An 18499-nucleotide genomic window follows, 5' to 3' on the forward strand; every position below is an offset into this window, starting at 1 on the left:
TTTCTTCAATGTGAAACTCTTCAAAGGACAGCCTTTGCAATGGGTCTCCCTGGCAGGCTGGCTGAGACTGTCCCAGTGGTGCACTGCGGTCTATGGCTCTTCCCACCCATGCCTGCTTCCTTCTCCTGCTGTCCAGCCATCAATGTGGCTGGGCGTCTTCCTGCCTGGCCCTGCCCTTTCTCCGCTGTGTCATTTAAGGATGTTTACCCCAATAGCTAGAAGAAAAGATCTGAAATGTTCCCAACACAAAGAAATGATAAACATTTGAGGCAATGGACATCTTAAATGCCCTGATTTGATCATTATACATTGTATGCATGTATCAGAATATCACATGTACCCTATAAATATGTGCAATTATTATACATCAATAAAAAATTTCAAGGTGTTTACCCACAGGTCCATTTTGCTGCTACATTTGTCTTGGCATCTGCTTCCTGGTGGACCTGAACTGACATCAACCTCAAGTAAAACGCCAGGACATTCTCTTTGACAGTGTCAGGTGAAACATCAGTAAACACATCACTGGAACCCTTGATTTCTCCTTCGCTCATGTTAGGATATTGTTAGAGTTGTCTGTCATGGTTGGTCTCCTCACCCATGTCCCATTAGCATCTTTTGGTAAAAGAAAATTTTCCTCCAAAAGCAAAATATACACAGTCCCTAACTGTATGTGCTTTATAATGAGAAGCCTTGTCAGTAAATTGTCCTTCTCCACATTGACAAGCCCATGTGACTTTGTTTTTTTTTGTTTTGTTTTGTTTTGATTTTTTAGAGATAGGGTCTCCTTCTGTTGTCCAGGCTGGCATGCAATGGTGCAATCACAGGTCACTGCAACCTTGAACTCCTGGGTTCAAGCCATCCTCCTGCCTCAGCTTCCTGAATAGTTAGTACTGCAGGCATGTACCATCATGCCTGGCTAACTTTTTAAATTTTTTCTGTGCAGATGGGTCCTTGCTATGTTGCTTAGGCTGGTCTTGAACTCTTGGTCTTAACAACCCTCCTGCTTTGGCCTCCCAAAGTGCTGTGATTACAGGCATGGGCCAATGTGCCTAGCCATGACTTTGTGTATTTAAAAATATAGTTTATTATGTATTTCCTATTATAAAAATAATGCTTGTGTCTGACACAGACAGAAGTGCTGGATGTCAGAGTGCAGGCATGGCAGGAGCCAGTGTGCACAAAAATGAAGATGGAAAAGGGACTTCAGTGCTATGGCTGGAGCACTGACATGAGGGTCACCCACACCCCATGGGGTGGACCCAAGGGAGAAGTGAGAAAAATCTTGTGGGGTGGTTGGTACAGAGCCTCAAACTTAGTAGGGCCTGAATGAATAGTTGTTATCATTATCACTGCTGTCATGAACTGCCACTACTTCAACACCAGCCTTCTCTGAGCAGCCCTGACAGTGGCTCAGTGAGCCTGAAGGGTGTCCCAGGGAAGGTTCCACGAGGATCATAAAAGGGCTGGTTTGTGAGGACAGAGAGAAGAGTAAGCAGCTGGCGCTATTGTGTGGTCACAGAAAGTCATCAGAAGGCCCAGTATGAGTGTTTCCTATGTACCAGGCCCTGTTCTAAACACTTGACACTTACTAAGCCATGAATCCTCAGCCCTGAGTGGAAGATGCAATTGTTCTCACATTTCCACCCAAGAGAGGGGCTACACTAGCACAGGGTTGGAAAAGGGGATGGCCAAAAATGTTTTCCTAGCCTTTGGCTCAAACTGTAAAAGGTTTGGAAGTAGAGAAGCCAGGAACTAGAAAACAGAAAGACTTCCTTGGGGGAAGAGATTATCTATCTATCTATCTATCTATCTATCTATCTATCTATCATCTATCTATCTATCATCTATCTGTCTGTCTATCTATATCTATCTACACACATACATGTGCATATGCATATATCTATACATACAGATATACATACACATGTACATAAGCATATACATATACATGTACATATACATACACATATACCTATCCATATACATCCTGTGATTTATTTTCAACACACATAAGATAGTGTTAATATCCTCAATGTATTAAAAATAACTCTTCCAAACAAATAAGACAAATACAAAAACAGGATGCTGGCTGGGCACAGTTGCCCACGCCTATAATCGCAGCACTTTGGGAGGCAAAGACAGGAGGATTGCTTGAGGCCAGGATTTGAAACCAGCATGGTCAACACAGCAAGACTCTGTCTCTACAAAAGAAAAATTAAAAAATTAGCTTGACATGGTGTCTCATGCCTGTAGTCCCAACTACTGGGGAGGCCAAGGCAGGAGGATGGCTTGAGCCCAGGAGTTCGAGGCTGTAGTGAGCTGTGATTGCACCACTGCACTCCGGCCTGGGAGACAGAGCGAGAGCCCATCTCTAAAGAACAACAAGATGCTCATGAGCCATAAATTCACGAAATAAATACAAAAGGCCAGAAAGGACATGAAAAAATGTCCAGCATCAGTAAAATTCAAAGAAATGTAAGCTCAACTATTAACTTCAGCTGTGAAATTGAAAAAGATTCTAAAAAATAATAAGACCTAATTTTGGAAAAAGTGTGGGGAAATTGTCACTACCATATACTTCTGAGGGGAATAAAAATGGTCACCACTTTCCCTGAGGACAGTTTGGCACTAGGCATGAACGGCCTTAAAAATGCACAGGCCACTTGACTCAGCAATTTCACTGCTGGGAGTTTATTAGAAAGAAATAGAGATGTGCACAAAACTTGAGCTTCAAAACTGTGAGCCATTTTCATGATCTGTATTAGCTGGATCAAAGGTCGTGGTCACCTAGCCTGGAAAATGTTTACTCCTCAAAGCAACCTTTGGTTTTAAAGAAAGAGAAATGCAAAGTCCGCAGCCAAACATTTTGTGAGACATAGACCCCACCTGAGGTCCTGAACCTGTGAGGGTCCCTGGAAAAGTCAGTGGGACATCCAGAACGTTTTTTTTTTTCCATATTATAGAGCCCAGAGGAAACCACATAATTACAAACCATCTGCGTAAGCTGAAGACCCCAAATGCCACATTTCTTTGCTTTTGCCTGGAATGATATCAGCTTAGTGCTGTCACCCTGGTTACCTCATGCTAATCAGGAGCTCTAATTAACAGCCACATCTGATTAATAAAAAGGGGGGAACAGCTTAATTATTAAGTGACAGTTTGGTAGACAAAATCCTTCAAAACATGGGGCTCTGGGTTGGGGATGGACCCCTATTAAAGAGGTTCTTCTAAGGGAACCATTTCAGGAACGATTGCTGTAATAAAACCACTATTTTTTTTAAGTGCTCAGTTTGGGCTAGGCACCATGCTATGTGCTTTCCTTGTTTTAACTCATTTCACTGTAACAACAATTTTGTGAGGAAACTGGGGCACAAAGAGATTTAAGCAACGTGTTCAGAGTTGCTGAGAGAGTGAGCAGCAGAGCCGGAACTCACATGGTGAGCTGTCTGACCCCAAAGCCAGTGCCCGCGATGGCTGTTCCATCACCATTCCTTGCCCATCCATCCATCCTGCCATCCATCCGTCCATCTATTCATTCATTCATTCATTCATTCATTCATTCATGTATTTATTGAGCTTCTACTCTATGTCGGGCACTGTTCTGGGCATCTAGGACACAGTAGTGAATTAGCAAAAGTCCCCATCTTCCCAGAGCTTCCTTTATTTTTATTTTAGTCATTTATTTTTTTGAGACAGTCTTTCTCTGTCGCCTAGGCTGGAGTGCAGTGGCACGATCTCAGCTCACTGCAACCTCCACCTTCTGGGTTTACTCGATTCTCCTACCTCAGCCCTCAAGTAGCTGGGATTACAGGCACCCACCACCATGCCCAGCTAGTTTTTGTATATTTAGTAGAGATGGGGTTTCGCCATGTTGGCCAGGCTGGTCTCGAACTCCTGACCTCAAGTGATCTACCCACCTCGGCCTCCCACAGTGTTGGGATTACAGGCGTGAGCCACTGTGCCCGTCCCCAGAGCTTCCTTTATAGTGGGGAGAGATAGAGATTAAATTAGTAAGCCTGCGAATGCTGAGAATAAGAAAAAAAAAAGCAGGGTGAGGGAGCAGAGCGAGATGAAGGAGCATGTTATTTTAGCTAAGGTGGTCAGGAAAGGCCTCTGTGAAGAGGTGACAACTGAGCAGAGACCTGAATGAAAGGAAGGAACCAGTGGTGAGGACAGCCGGGGAAGAGCAGACCAGGTAGAGAAACCGCAGACTCTTACTTTCCAACTGCCCTACAGTGGTCTAAGGTCCGTTCCTGTGATAAAGCCCTGATTCCATCATATCCAGTGGCTCCACTTGCCAGGCTGAACCTTGACTGACAGAGAGTTAGTGAAGATAAAAGTGGCGACGTGTTAACAACTGGCAAATCTGGGCGAAGCGCAGATGTGTCCACAGAAGTATTCTTACAACTTCTCTGTACAATTCACATTTTTCTAAATATGATTTAAAAAGATAAAAATGTTGAGGAAGGAATCAGTGAGTGAATGAACGAGTGCCGTTGTTCGCTAAATGTGCTCCTGGTCTCCTGCGGTTTTAGATTTTCATTTAGCTGACCCCACGCACAGTGACAGTACCTCCGTCGTGGAGCACACAATCATTTTCTATGACTTTAAGACTCTGGGGAAGTCCAGCTCTGTTTTGTTGGGTTTTGAGCCCCAATCTCTCTCTGCTGGGGAAAAATAGTTCTGTGTGTATGTGTTGTTGTTCTGCTGAAAGAGGATATTGTGCCCCCAGCCCAAAGAATTGAAGGTCTGATGTTGTATATCATAGAACCTTTATTATTTATCCTCTAAATTCTTAGAAACTTACATAACGCCCGTGCTCTAGTTATGACACCATTTATAGACATTTAAAATGCATCTTCATTTATAAATATTTTACATTTGGTCCATAGAACAGATAATTGTACTAAATAATACTGTATTTTTTAAAACAGGCTCTGTATATACTTTGAATATGTATATATTACATATATTTTTTATATAGAGATAGATTTACTTGGTGTTCTGAGAATAAATCCTTATTGCAAAAAAAGCATATATGATAATACAATATCTTTTTCCCCCCGGGCAAATACTAAAAAAAAGTTACACATATTCACAGTTCTCACAGTAATTGTACGACACTTAATATTGTGCTCTATAAGGTAGGTTTGGATGGAAATCAGTTAGGGGATTTCTTGCCAAACTTCTCACTTTGAATTGCTTACAAACATTAAATACACTGCATTTGTCTTAGAGAGACTTGGTCTCAGCTTCACATTGAAGAACAAAGAGAAAGTTGGAAGTCTTCCTGCCCTTAGTCTAAAGGAATTCACACACAGATGGGGAAGTGGGACCATGAGACACAGCGATGGGTTCCTGTCATTCTAAACCTTATCATTTAACAATACGTATGCATTTTGATCATGGATTCACCAGCCGGCACTGGGGATGCCTTGGCAATGAGACTATTTTACAGATGACCTCAGGAAAAGGCTTCAGATTTCCTACACAATATCAAATGAGACCTTACGTGCCACACGTGAGGATGAATGTGCATGTTTGTGCGTTCATATGTGTACACATATTTTTTTTCTCTACAATAATGTGCTTAATATTCTGAGGGTAATATCTTATTGCAAGAACTGGTATGCTGGTCACTTTCGGATGAGAATGACAAGAGATTAAAAACCCCACAGTCACAGTTATGTACCATAGTTATTAAGGATTAGTCATAAAACACGGCTTGTGAGCTAACTAGCTAAGGAGCTACAGGGCACAATGTACGATTTGCTACGTGGGAACCCATCTGGCTGGCAAATGAGACACGCGGAGCTACTGGAGCTTGCAAGAAACTGTCTTTGCTTGAAGTGCCGCCGCCACCATGGAGCCCAGTTCCAGAAAGGAACAAATCATACTTCCCAGTGAAGCAGTCTGAATCTCAGAAGCGCATTGCGGGGGGTTCTCTGGATTAACACTAGCTCCTCAGTTAGTGGGCTGGGTAGGTTTTAGTGGCAGTGAGGAGACTCCCGCTGAGGAATTTCAAGGAAGGTGAGGCGGCAGCAGCTTGGGGTGGGTGGCAGTGAGGGTGGTAGTTTAAGAAGGAGACCGAAAGATAACTGTGGATCCGTCTTGACTGTCGGACAGATCCTTCACCTTGATTTCCCCTTCAACTATTTTGTACTCTGTGAAATTGGGCAGCTTAAGAGAAATTGGAGCTCTGGTATAGGAAGTTTCCCCAGTAGGACCTGAGGCCCCTGGAATGGCGATAAAAAGAGATCAATTGTGCTTGTGGCAGTTTTCCAGCAAGCAGGGCTTGTCTGGACGGATTGCACTGGGCCAGGTCCAATCAGAATGGCCCGGCGGGGAGGGGACAGGGACATCGGGCTGCAGAATGCTCATTCATTCCGGCGGCGGGGACAAGGACATTCCACAGACTGCAGGAGAAGCGGCCCTGGGAATATTGACTGAGGCCCCTGGGTTTTTTTGTTTTGTTTTGTTTTGTTTTTTTTAATCCAGCTGCCTTGGGAAGGAGAAAACCAAAAACACAAAAGCCAGAGCTCCGCCGGCTTCTGGTACTTAAGAGCAAGCGTTTCCGGGAAGTTCCCATTGTACAAAATGCCCTTTTCCTGTGCATGGAGCAGCGTTCGGAGGGAAAGGAACTCCTGCAAAGTCCGAGATAACAGTCATGGGTTTCGGCGTAAGAGAACAGTCAGGAACAGGTTTAAAAGCCAGGAGCACGTGTGGCCTCGCTGCATCACACTCCCTGGCGGGATAAAAATGATCTACCGCGGCGATTACCAAGGCCGATCGTGGGATGCTGATGGGGCCTGGATTAAAAAGGTCACCAGCCCGCCAGGTGCCAGAAGCCACCAGGTATCCTTGCCCATGGTAGGGCCCACCCAGGGGTCTGTCCTCCCACCTCCCCTCTCTGCATGGTGATGGTGTCTGGACTCGCCACTCGAGGTAGGTTGAGATGGAAGGTATCCTCAGACATCAAGTGGTGGTCGCACTCAGCCAGGTCAGGGGGTGAGAGTGTCGGGTTGGTGAGTGGCCCCCACCCTAGATGTAGGCCTCCTTGCTGGTGGAGCTGCCGGCCTGGGGCTGCTCAGGACCATTCTCTGGGCGAACGATGTCTTCGCTGGGCTGGACCATGACTTGGATGCGCTGTGGGTACCGGGGAGGAAGGTATGAGGCTCTCTGGGGAAAATCCCAGCCTGGGATGGTGGGGAACTGGCCACTTCCCTCTACTGCCCTCTATTCAAGTGCATCCTGTCTGCTCTGCCTCCAAACTACACCCAGACTCCAGCCACATCCCCACCTCCTGCACCCCTGCCACTGCCCCACATGGGCCACGCCACAGCCCCTCTCACTTAGGTTATTGCAAGGACTCACAATCAGCCCTCAGCTTCCACTCCCACTTTCATTCTGTCCTCTCACCCCTTCATTCTGTCCTCTCACCCCTTCATTCTGTCGTCAACAGAGCAGCAGGAGAGTTCTGTGAAAACCAGACTCAGATCATGCCCCTGTACTCTTCAGGACCCAATGAAGTCTCCCATTTCACCAAGAGGCAGAGCCAAAGTCCTCCAAGGCCCTACATGACCTGGCCCCTGCCACCTCGCAGTCCTCAGTGTCCTCCCCTCTTCCTCGCGCATCCACCTCATCTGCATGTGACTCCTCGATATCCCGCAAACACAGCAGGCACGCTTCCGCCCCAGGGCGTTTGCACAGGCGGTCTGGTCCTCGGTCTGGCACAGCCTTCCTCTCAGATAGTGACAGCTTGCTTTCTACTTCCCTAGGGCTTGGCTCAAATGTTTCGCCTTCTCAGTGAGGCCTCATGTCGCACTCCCTAAACTCCTTACCTACTTGATTTTTCTCTATAGTGCTCCTCCCCACCTCACGTGCTTTTATTTTGTTAGTTGCTTATCTTCCTCTCCCAGAATGAGCGCTCCAGGAGGGTGCAATTTCTGCTTATCTTGTTCATGGCTGTGTCCCCAGCACTGACAGTAGTGTCTGGCACATCATCAGGGTTCCATCCATGTGTGCTGAATGGATGGATCCCCCACTGCCTTCGCCATCCTGCCCCTTCAGCTCACACCCTGGCCTCAGGTATGTCTTGGCCCTTCCTACTGCTGGGCCTTTGCACAAGCTGTGCTCTTTTCTGCAAGGGCACCCCCTTAACCTCTTGCCACACTAAGACCCAGCTGCTGTTTGAGGCTCTCCAGTGGATCATGGAAAATGAAAGCTTTGGACTTGCATTGGGAAGAAAGGGCTGCAAGCCCTGGCTCTGCTCACAGCTTTCCGAGCTGGGAACCTGCTTACTCAACCCCTGTGGTTCCCCAGTTTCTTTGTCTGAGGTTGGAGGAAGATGGGCCAGTAACTCCACGGTGGCACATAACCTGCAGCCAGGCTTCCCTGTATCTCAGACCTGAGAGTGCTTCCCCTGGGTCTGGGAAAGGGAACTATAATGGACAGCAACTCATCCAGGGCCTTCCGGGGTGGCCTTCACGCTCTGACTCTTCACTTCTCCCAGTGGCATCTTTTCAGCCTGCACACACCTCATCAATGAGGCACCTGCCTGGCACCTCCAGCACTTCTTTGCTTCCCTCAAGAATTTGGTGCAATTTAACAAAGTGCGGGCATGGACAGAGAACCCTATGTGATGGTGAGGCCCCTGCTGCAGGCAGCAGGTCTTTTGTGCTTTGTCTTTCCTTGTGGGTAAGACCACATTTTCTCCATATCAACCAAATGAGATCTAGAGAGAGCCCTGGGCAAATGTGATCCCACCCTCCGTCTGTTCCAAGCCCTTCATGACGCCCCATTGCCGCCAGGATAAAGTCCAAAGTTCTTGTCCTGGTTTTCAAAGCCCTTCATGATCTGGCTGGACCTCCTTACATCCCAACCCCATCTCTTGTCACGCTCCCTTCTCACACCCCTTTCCACTTCACCCTCCAGCCACACTGATCTCCCTTCAGTTCGCCCAATGCAGTTTATACCCCTGGACCTTTGCACATGCTTTCCAACCTCTTCTAGGAACATTCTTTCTGCTTCTACTTTTAAGTTTGGTTTATCCCCAGGCCTCTCCTTTGTTATCCCCTCTTCTGGGAAGCCTTCTTTAATCCTCCTTAACCCAAGTAGGGCTAAGGCAGGGCTGTTTGCTCCCACCCCCTTGGCTTTCCCTAATCTCAGTGTCTCTAATACTCTACTGTCATTAGCTATTGACTTGTCTGTCTCCCCAGCTAGACTGTGAGCTCCACAAGGGGTGAGGCTGTGCCTGGCACAGTGGGAGAAGGGCACTGGCAATTTGAAGGGTGGGGAAGGGCTTACCTGCTTCAGGGAGCCCTTTAAGGTGAGGAACATGTAGGCCATGTACCCGGGGATGAGGACCATGGAAGACAGAGCCATCAGCCAGCCCACACCCTGGCCCCACTTGGGGAAAACATAGTTTCCCATGGTGAGTGGCGTCATCTGCACAGCACTGAAAATGAACACGCCCTGGAGAGGGGGGAGGGGAGGGGAGGGAGACGGAGGAGTCAGTCACCCAGGATGAACCACCCTGAAGCCAACAGGCTGACTGCCCTCCACCCTCACCCTGAGGCTGACCCTGACAGAGGCCCAAGGTCTTGGGAGTCCTGCACTCAGCGCCACTGCTAGCACATAAGGTGCCTTTGTGCATAATAGAAAAAGATACCCTCTCAGGGAGATCAGTAGGAAAAGGCAACCCCTCTAGGGAGACTAATTAGAAAAGGGAATCCCTTCCTCCAAGTTCCCTAGCTTCAAAAGCAGAGCAAGAGTGAGGCATCGGCTCCCAGTGTGCCATTGGCAGGGTCCCCTTATGTGGACACAACATATGCAGTGGCTCCATCCCCACCTCAAGAACCTCAGGTGGCCCCTCCCAGGCCCGCCCCTGCTTCAGCTCCTGCTTGTGGGGATGAGGGACACTGAGAAGGAGAGTCTCCAAGTGCCAAGAGCCTAGGCTTGGTTTGAATCCCAGTGCTGACTAGCTGGGTGATGCTGGCTAGGTGAGCCCCAGATCCTGCAGGGGTAAAGTGGGACAATAATGCCTCCTTTCTGAGGTTTATGGAGGATGATATAATGTGTCTTGTACCATGCAGGGTGTAGAATAGATGCCCAACAAATGGTAGAGAGAAGTATTATTAAGGAACAGGGTTTCTGGGGGCCTCTTCCACCTGCCTCTGCCTCTAGAGGTTTCTCCCTGGACCTGAGTCCCCCCAGGGCTTGGTCTAGCCTCATCCTAACAGGGCTAGTCAGGCCTTGTTCTTACCGCCACAATGATTGGTGTAAAGAAAGACCAGCAGAGTTTCCACCAGATGCAGGGCCTGGATCCAACCATCTCTTGAATATTGTCATAGAATCGGTTGACACCTGTGACATTGGGAGCAGGAGGGATGGATGAGCTGTGGATGCTTCAGGGTCAAAGCCTGGTTCTACCACTTTCTCACAGTGTGACCATGGGCAAGTCACCTAACCTCTCGGAGTCTCAGTTTCCTTGTCTGTACCATGGGGGTTATGCTCTGGGGGTCCTTGTTACCAAGTATTTTTCAATAGCCCAATTCTTACAGCAAGTGGGTTGTGTAGGTGAGCAAGTCACTTTAATGTGAAGATATCTACCAACAAAAGGAGACTGACAAGATGATCCCCCCAACCCCTGCCACTCTCAATGTCCCTCCCACTCAACATCTATCCCAGCCATTCCTTCAAAGGCTTTCCTGGGCAGGGGCTGTTTTTCCCTGATGGTCAGATGCTATAAGAAACTGGCAATCTGCCGGACACGGTGGCTCATGCTTGTAATCCCAGCACTTTGGGAGGCTGAGGCAGGAAGATCACTTGAGGTCAGGAGTTCGAGACCAGCCTGGCCAACATGGTGAAACTCTGTCTTTACTAAAAATATAAAAATTAGCCAGGTGTGGTGGCGGGTGCCTGTAATCCTAGCTACTCGGGAGGCTGAGGCAGGAGAATTGCTTGAACCTGGGAGGTGGAAGTTGCAGTGAGCCGAGATCGTGCCATTGTACTCCAGCCTGGGGGACAAGAGCGAGACTTCGTCTCAAAAAATAAATAAATAAATAAATAAAAATAAATAAAAGAAAAAGGAATTGACAGTCAATTGCAAAGAACTGCAAATCTCATGAAAAAGAAAAACCCCAAACCCCAAACTGGTGTCTTGAAGTTCACCAGAGTGGCTTCGGGCACTACTCAAATTATAAGCAGAGTCACTGAGCAGTGAGGATCTGACCACGTTAGAACAGTTAGAGGGAGAAGGTGCTATTGGGAGTGTAAATTAGTGCAACCTCTATGGAAATCAGTACAGAGATTTCTCAAAGAATCAGAAATAGAACCACCATTTGATCCAGCAATCCCACTACTGGCTATCCACCCAAAGGAAAAGAAATTATTATATCAAAAAGATATCTGCACTCATGTGTTTATTCACAATAGCAAAGACAGGGAATCAACCTAAGTGTCCATCAGTGGATAGCTGGATAAAGGAAATATGGTATACATACACAATGGAATACTATTCGGCCATAAAATAGAATGAAGTCATGCCTATTGCAGCAACGTGGATGGAACTGGAGGCCATCATCTTAAGCAAAACAACTCAGAAACAGAAAGTCAAATACTGCATGTTCTCACTTAAAGGTGGGAGCTAAACACTGGACACAGGTGGAATAAGACACTGGAGACTCAGAAGGGTGGGAGAATGGGAGCTGGGGTGGATGACGAGAAATTACTTAGTGGGTAGAATGTACAGCTGGGCATGGTGGCTTATGCCTGTAATCCCAGCACTTTGGGAGGCCGAGGTGGGCAGATCATGAGGTCAGAGGGTCGAGACCATCTTGGCCAACATGGTGAAACCCTGTCTGTACTAAAATACAAAAAATTAGCTGGGCGTGGTGGCACATGCCTGTAATCCCAGCTACTTGGGAGGCTGAGGCAGGGGAATTGCTTGAACCAGGCAGGCAGAGGTTGCAGTGAGCTGAGTTTGCGCCACTGCACTCCAGCCTGGTGACAGAGCAAGACTCCATCAAAAAATTAAATAAAATCAAATAAATAAAAATAAAAATAAAAAGGAATGTACATTATGTGGTGATGGGTACATTAAAAGCCCAGACTTCACCACTACACAAGATATCCAGGTAACAAAATTGCACTCATATCCCTTAAATTTATACATATAAAACAAACAAAAAAGAAGGGGCAATGACAGGGGGGATGAGGTGGCAGATATTGCAAAGGGGGACACAAAATATCATGCTTCTTTAAAAACATTTGCTCTGATGGGACAATCAAAGGTTCAGGAAAGGATGTCGTCATTTTTTACTATCATGCAGTTGGCTGAAGAAACTTAGGCCACAAAATAAACAAAATCAATGTTTCTTTTGTTATTTGTTTTAAGATAGTGCACACTTTGAATTACGGCCTAGCTTTTGTTAAATATATAACTTTAAAACTTTGTTAAATATATAACTATAAAACTTTAAAAAGTAGTTTTGGTTTCCCTTTTCTGGATAAAATCTCCAAAAACCCTCTTTATTCCAAAATTTATAAAGAAATGTTGGCACCTATTTTAAATGAATTCATTTAACTGCTCTTATATCTTCTAAACATGGGGGCCTCCTGGACTAACCTCATTGAATTGTAATGTGAAGAGTAAATAAATACATAAATATAGGGAGAAGACCTGGGGTTCAAATTGCACTTGTTGAATGATGACTCAAGAAAGGAATGAATGGATGAATGAGTGAATGAATAAGGGAGGAGGGGCTGATACTTACCGTAAAACCAGGAAATAGAGACACATTCAAAGAACACGAGGAACAGCAGGCTCATGCCACTGGCAGAGTAGTAGTCAAAGAGTTTGAAGACATAAATACCCCCCTGCAAGACGAAAAGAGGTGAGAACAGGTGCATTGTCCCCAGCGCCCACTGCATCCAGTTCACAGACGACATGCACTCTGGAGGCTGATGGGGCTGGGATTAGGCTTCAGGGTAGATTAGATGAAGCACTGAGGGCTTTGTGACCACGAGAGGATATGGACATTGACAGTCCGGAGATTGGGAAGGAAATGTCCGGTGGTAGAGGAAAATGCCAATTTCTGGTAAGGTTGGAGGGCAGAAAGAGGAGTTGGTCACCAGGGCCATCTTTTTACAGTGTAAATCAGTCAGGTTCTCCCCTGCTTAAAACCTTTCAGGACTTAAATGAGACAATAATATAACACACAAATAAGCAGAGAGAGATCTAATCCAATCCCATGCCATCCCATCCCATCCCATGCCATCCCATCCCATCCCATGCCATCCCATGCCATCCCATCCCATCCCATCCCATCCCATCCCATCCCATCCCATCCCATCCCATCCAAATGTCTTGGCCTGCAAGGTCCGCATGGGCTGGTTCTTCGTCTCCCACCCACTGCCTCATTCCCTCTGCCTCCGCCACACTGGTTTCCCCCATCCCTCAATTGCCTCAGGGCTTTTGCACCTACTCTGCTGTCTTTCCCCAGATCTTTCTCTGGCTGGCTCTGTCTCATCATTTAAGTCTCAGCTCAACTGTCGCTTTCTTGGAGAGAGAGACCTCCCTTGACTACCTTGTCTGAGGGAGCGCCCCTCCTGTCCCACTGGCCATTCTCTGTGCTGCTGTCCTCTTTTCTCCAAAATCATCTAATTTGTTTGTCAATCTTGTCCACCAAAATGTAAGCTCCAAGACAGCAGACACGGTAGTATCTGTCACATTAATTGCCGAATTTCCAGGGTCATGCCAGGCCCATAGTAGGTGTTCGACAACTATGAATGAAGGGATGAATGAATACTAACTCTGGAGCAGAACTACATTTGGATCTGGGGTGGGGGGTGATTGGTGGATTATAAAATTCAGACCCGCAGTGCTGAACTCATGTTGCTAGAGTCGTTTATATTTTTTGCACAATTCACCAGCTATGTGAGCATTTCTCATTCATGTCAATACAAAAAAAAAAAATGGGAATGAAAGAAAGCTTTGGGCAGTGTCAACTTCAAAGGCTCAATTCCAGTTTGACTTTCTGGCTAATTTCTGTGGGCCTTTCTTTTCTTTTTCTTTCTTTCTTTTTTTTTTTTTTTTTGACAGAGTTTTTCACTCTTTTTGCCTAGGCTGGAGTGCAATGGTGCGATCTCAGCTCACTGCAACCTCCGCCTCCCGGGTTCAAGCAATTCTCCTACCTCAGCCTCCCGAGTAGCTGAGATTACAGGCACCTGCCCCAACGCCCGACTAATTTTTGTATTATTTATTTATTTATTTATTTATTTATTTATTTATTTATTTTTTTAGTAGAGACAGGGTTTCACCACATTGGCCAAGCTGGTCTCAAACTCCTGACTTCAGGTGATCCACTGGCCTCTGCCTCCCAAAGTGCTGGGATTATAGACATGAGCCACCAAGCCAGGCCTTCCGTGGGCCTTTCAAAGCTCAATTCCTACATCCCCTCCTCCAGGAAGCAGTCCCTGGTGCCCTGAGTCCAGTTAGGTGCTGCATTCTCTAGCTCTGTCCTATATGTTCTAGCTCAATGTTTGTGTCTCCACCAGCCTGGGAGCCTCTGGAGGGCAGGGACCCCAGGTGACTCACAGTTATGTGCCCAGAGCTTGGCACAGAGATGATGCTCAATGAAAGCAGGAAAGGTGGGATACAACAGAGGAGGGGAAAGGAGGCCCTGGGCGTGGCCCTGGGCACTGCTGGGGGAGTGCCAGGTGCTTACTGAGCTTACCTGAGTGATGTTAGAGAGGCCGATCAGGTAGGAGATGATGCAGACAGCAGCAATGAAGAGCTCTCTGCGGTTGCGGAGGAGTCTGGGGTACTCATCCACCAGGGCTGTGATGAAGCCCTCCACAGTGCAGAACTTCAGGTGGGAACAGAGGTCAGCCACCTGCAGCAGCCGCAGCCCCAACCCACCCAAAGCCTGGCCCTCTAAGAAAGGACGGGAGGCCCAGCAGCACCGAGCCGGGAGAGCCCAGGGTCCAGCCTGATTCTGCCTGTGACTCACTTTGGGACCTCAGGAGAGTCCCTCCCCTCTGGGCATCAGTTTCCCCTTCTGGAAAACGGAGAAGGTGGCTGAACAGTTTCCTGAAATTTCATGCAGTGGAACATTCTAGGGACCCGGAATTTTTGGTCATCTTCTTGGCAGCCTAAGAGTTGCCTCCTCTCCCTGTTTACTTGGGGACTGAGGAGTCTGGGGATGGAGAACTCCTGGGGTGCGGGGGGCGCCCTCACCTGGCTGTCAATGCCCAGCATCAGCAGCATGGAGAAGAAGAGGATGGCCCAGAGTGGGGAGATAGGCAGCTGGGTCACCGCCTCTGGGTATGCCAGGAACGCCAGCCCTGGGCCTGAACAGAGAAGGGCAAAAAAGAAGAAAAATAAAAGGTACTCAGCACCTACAGCCTTTCCATTACACTGCCCATTTTCTAAGCCTTATTTCATTTCATCTTCAGAGTAACCTTTCAAGTGAGTGTTTTCAGCCCCTTTTTCCAGATGCAGAAAGAGGGTGGGGGATGAGGGGCCATAGTAATTGTGCCCAGAGGCAAGAGGACCAGTGAGGAGCTGTGGCCATCATCTTGATGGGGGACAGCATGGCTTGGCCAGTGGTGAGGATAGTACAGGTGCAGAGAGGCAACCAGATAGAGAGATATGTGGTGGGTGGAGGGGCAGGTCCTGGTATTGGCTGGCTTGCAGGATGAGGGTGAGGGAAGAGTCCAGGACAATGCTGAGGTCTCCACCCTGGGCACTGGATTATGGGACCCTTCTGTGATGGGGAGCATAGTGGAGGAAAAGGCTTTGGAACCTTGTTTGGCATGTGTTGTGTTTGAGTATTTGGTGGGGGTGTCTAAGAGATCAGGAAATCTTGGAATGAGAAGGAAAGAGATTGTAACCTCCCTGCATCTGGCTCTGGACGGGGGTGGGCGAATGGTTGGGGAGTTGCAGAGAAATGAGATGGTGGCTGCCCTTGAAGGGGAGATTAGAACCAGAGCAGAGAACGCTCCTTTCATGGAACCAGCCCACTTCTTCAAGGGACCAGTCATGTGGCCTCCATGAGCCTCAGGGGCCTCTGCCCTGCACACAGCAGGTTCTACCCATTGGCTGCTTGCCTGGCCATGCAGCGAAGGGCTGTCTGGGGTTTTCCTTGGGCTCTGTGGCATTGATGACTGTGTGGTGAGCAGAGTGGGCATGGCCCACTTGGTGAGAACATTTTTGGAGCTGAGACAAAAGCATGGATTTAGGGGTCTTTGTAGTATGGTGATGAACATGTCTGAATTGAGCCAAAGTGTTGCAGGAAGTCAGGGACCCCAAATGGAGGGACCGGCTGAAGCCATGGCAGAAGAACCTAGATTGTGAAGATTTCATTGACATTTATTAGTTCCCCAAATTAATACTTTTATAATTTCTTACACCTGTCTTTACTGCAATCTCTGAACATAAATTGAGAGCATTTCGTGGGCATTTATCACTTTCCCAATCAATACTCTTGTGATTTCCTATGCCTGTCTTTACTTTAATCTCTTAATCCCGTCATCTTTGTAAGCTGAGGATGAATGTTGCCTGAGGACCCTGTGATTCCGTTAACTGCACAAATTGTTTAAATAATATGAAATCTGGGCACCTTGAAAAAAAAACAGGGTAACAGCGATGTTCAGGGAACAAGGGAGATAACCTTGAAGTCTGGCTGCCTGTGGGCCAGGCGGAACAGAGCCATATTTCTCTTCTTTCAAAAGCAAATAGGAGAAATGTTGCTGAATTCTTTTTCTCAGCAAGGAACATCCCTGAGAAAGAGAATGTGTCCCTAAGGGGAGGCCTCTGAAATGGCTGCTTTGGGGACATCTGTCTTTTACAGTTGTAGATAAGGGATGAAATAAGCCCCGGTCTCCCGTAGCACTCCCAGGCTTATTAGGATGAGGAAATTCCCGCCTAATAAATTTTGGTCAGACCGGTTGTCTGCTCTCAAACCCTGTCTCCTGATAAGATGTTATCAATGACAATGCGTGCCCGAAACTTCATTAGCAATTTTAATTTTGCCCCGGTCCTGTGATCTCGCCCTGCCTCCATTTGCCTTGTGATATTTTATTACCTTGTGAGCATGTGATCTCTGTGACCCACACCCTATTCATACACTCCCTCCTGTTTTGAAAATCACTAATAAAAACTTGCTGGTTTTGTGGCTTGGGGGGCATCACGGAACCTGCTGACATGTGATGTCTCCCCCAGACACCCAGCTTTAAAATTTCTCTCTTTTGTACTCTTTCCCTTTATTTCTCAGACCAGCTGACACTTAGGGAAAATAGAAAAGAACCTACGTGAAATATCGGGGGTGAATTTCCCCTGATACCAAAGTTTATACTCCCAAGGCAAGAGTGGATCTTCTCCCCAAAATGTCCAGGATTGTGCTGGACATGCCAGTATAGCCAACAGACTAAGAGCCCAGGCTTGGGAGTCAGCCAGACCTGGGCTCCAACTCCAGATCTGCCATCTTTCTAGCTCCATACCCTTAGGAGGTGAGTCTCAGTTTTCTCATCTATGAAATGGGCTAACAATAGCATGTATTGCAAAGTGTTGAGAAGAATCATAGGTACAGTCCATGTAAAATGCTCAGTGCATTGCCTGGCACATAGGGAGTGCTCAAGGCCAGTGAGCCACAGTGGTGGTGGTAATGGTGATGATGGCAAAGGCCAGCATGGTTAGTGCCCCTGTGCCAGGAGCCCGGCCCCATACAGTGTTGCACTGACCTGAGGCTGCCACATCAGCAATGGACCTCTTGGTGACGTGGGCCATGAAGCCCACGATGGAGAAGATGACGAATCCTGCAAACATGCTGGTGCACGAATTGATGCAGCAGACGATGATGGAGTCCCTGGAGAGAGGGAGGGGTGGGGTGAGGAGGGTGGGGCTGGCAGACAGTGTAGCTGCTGGCTGTGGTTATGGAGGGGTTGTCCGGAGGAGGGGGCTGGTAACGGGGCTACACAGTGGGCCCCAGAAGAACAGGCCCTAAGAGAAAGCTAGAGGAGGGCAGAGCCAGAGGATCAGGGTCAGGAAAGGGGGACAGCAGGAATGTCTGTGTCTCCAGAAGGAGTGACACAAAGGACTGGCTCAGGGAGAGGTTAAGCTGAGAGTGCAAAGTGGCCAAAGAGGGCCCTAACACATGAGTGTGGGGTGTGGACTCGAGGGGCTCGGCCAGGAAGGAAGGGGCTCCTGCAGCTGTCCTCTCGAACCTGTAGACGTTGTTGTGGAAAGAGTTGTAGCTCCCGAGAGCGATCAGGGACCCCAGGCCCAGCCCGTATGAGAAGAAGATCTGGGTCGCTGCATCCAGCCACACCTGTAGGCAGAATTATCAAAGACTGTCAAAAGTAATCACCATAGCCACAGCTACCCAGGGCCTTTTCCATGTGCCCACCAGCTCTCCCTGGCAACAAACCCGGTCTACAGTGAGAGTCAGAAAGATGCAAAAGCTTGTCTCAAAGCTGCTAAGTGGTGGCTCAG

The 18499-nt window shown here is 47.6% G+C and overlaps 1 protein-coding gene across 4 annotated transcripts in view; it reads right to left on the bottom strand.

Moving 5' to 3' along the window:
- Positions 1-4758: 4758 nt before the first annotated feature.
- Positions 4759-18499, bottom strand: part of SLC6A1 (solute carrier family 6 member 1) — a 46882-nt gene continuing 33141 nt past the window's right edge. For 2 of the 4 annotated variants that reach the window (XM_055259451.2, XM_055259449.2), the window contains exons 9-16: positions 18232-18335; positions 17749-17873; positions 15245-15357; positions 14742-14873; positions 12780-12882; positions 10268-10368; positions 9310-9477; positions 4759-7149 (exon numbers count right to left, since the gene is read on the bottom strand). In XM_055259451.2, the coding sequence (XP_055115426.1) occupies positions 7045-7149; positions 9310-9477; positions 10268-10368; positions 12780-12882; positions 14742-14873; positions 15245-15357; positions 17749-17873; positions 18232-18335 (951 nt within the window). In that variant the 3' untranslated portion in view covers positions 4759-7044. The remainder of the gene's footprint in view (positions 7150-9309; positions 9478-10267; positions 10369-12779; positions 12883-14741; positions 14874-15244; positions 15358-17748; positions 17874-18231; positions 18336-18499) is intronic. The other 2 variants (XM_055259452.2, XM_055259450.2) reach the window with 1 other exon arrangement.

This window comes from Symphalangus syndactylus, chromosome 21 (assembly GCF_028878055.3).
Source record: "Symphalangus syndactylus isolate Jambi chromosome 21, NHGRI_mSymSyn1-v2.1_pri, whole genome shotgun sequence".
In the NCBI taxonomy this organism is placed as follows: domain Eukaryota; kingdom Metazoa; phylum Chordata; class Mammalia; order Primates; family Hylobatidae; genus Symphalangus; species Symphalangus syndactylus.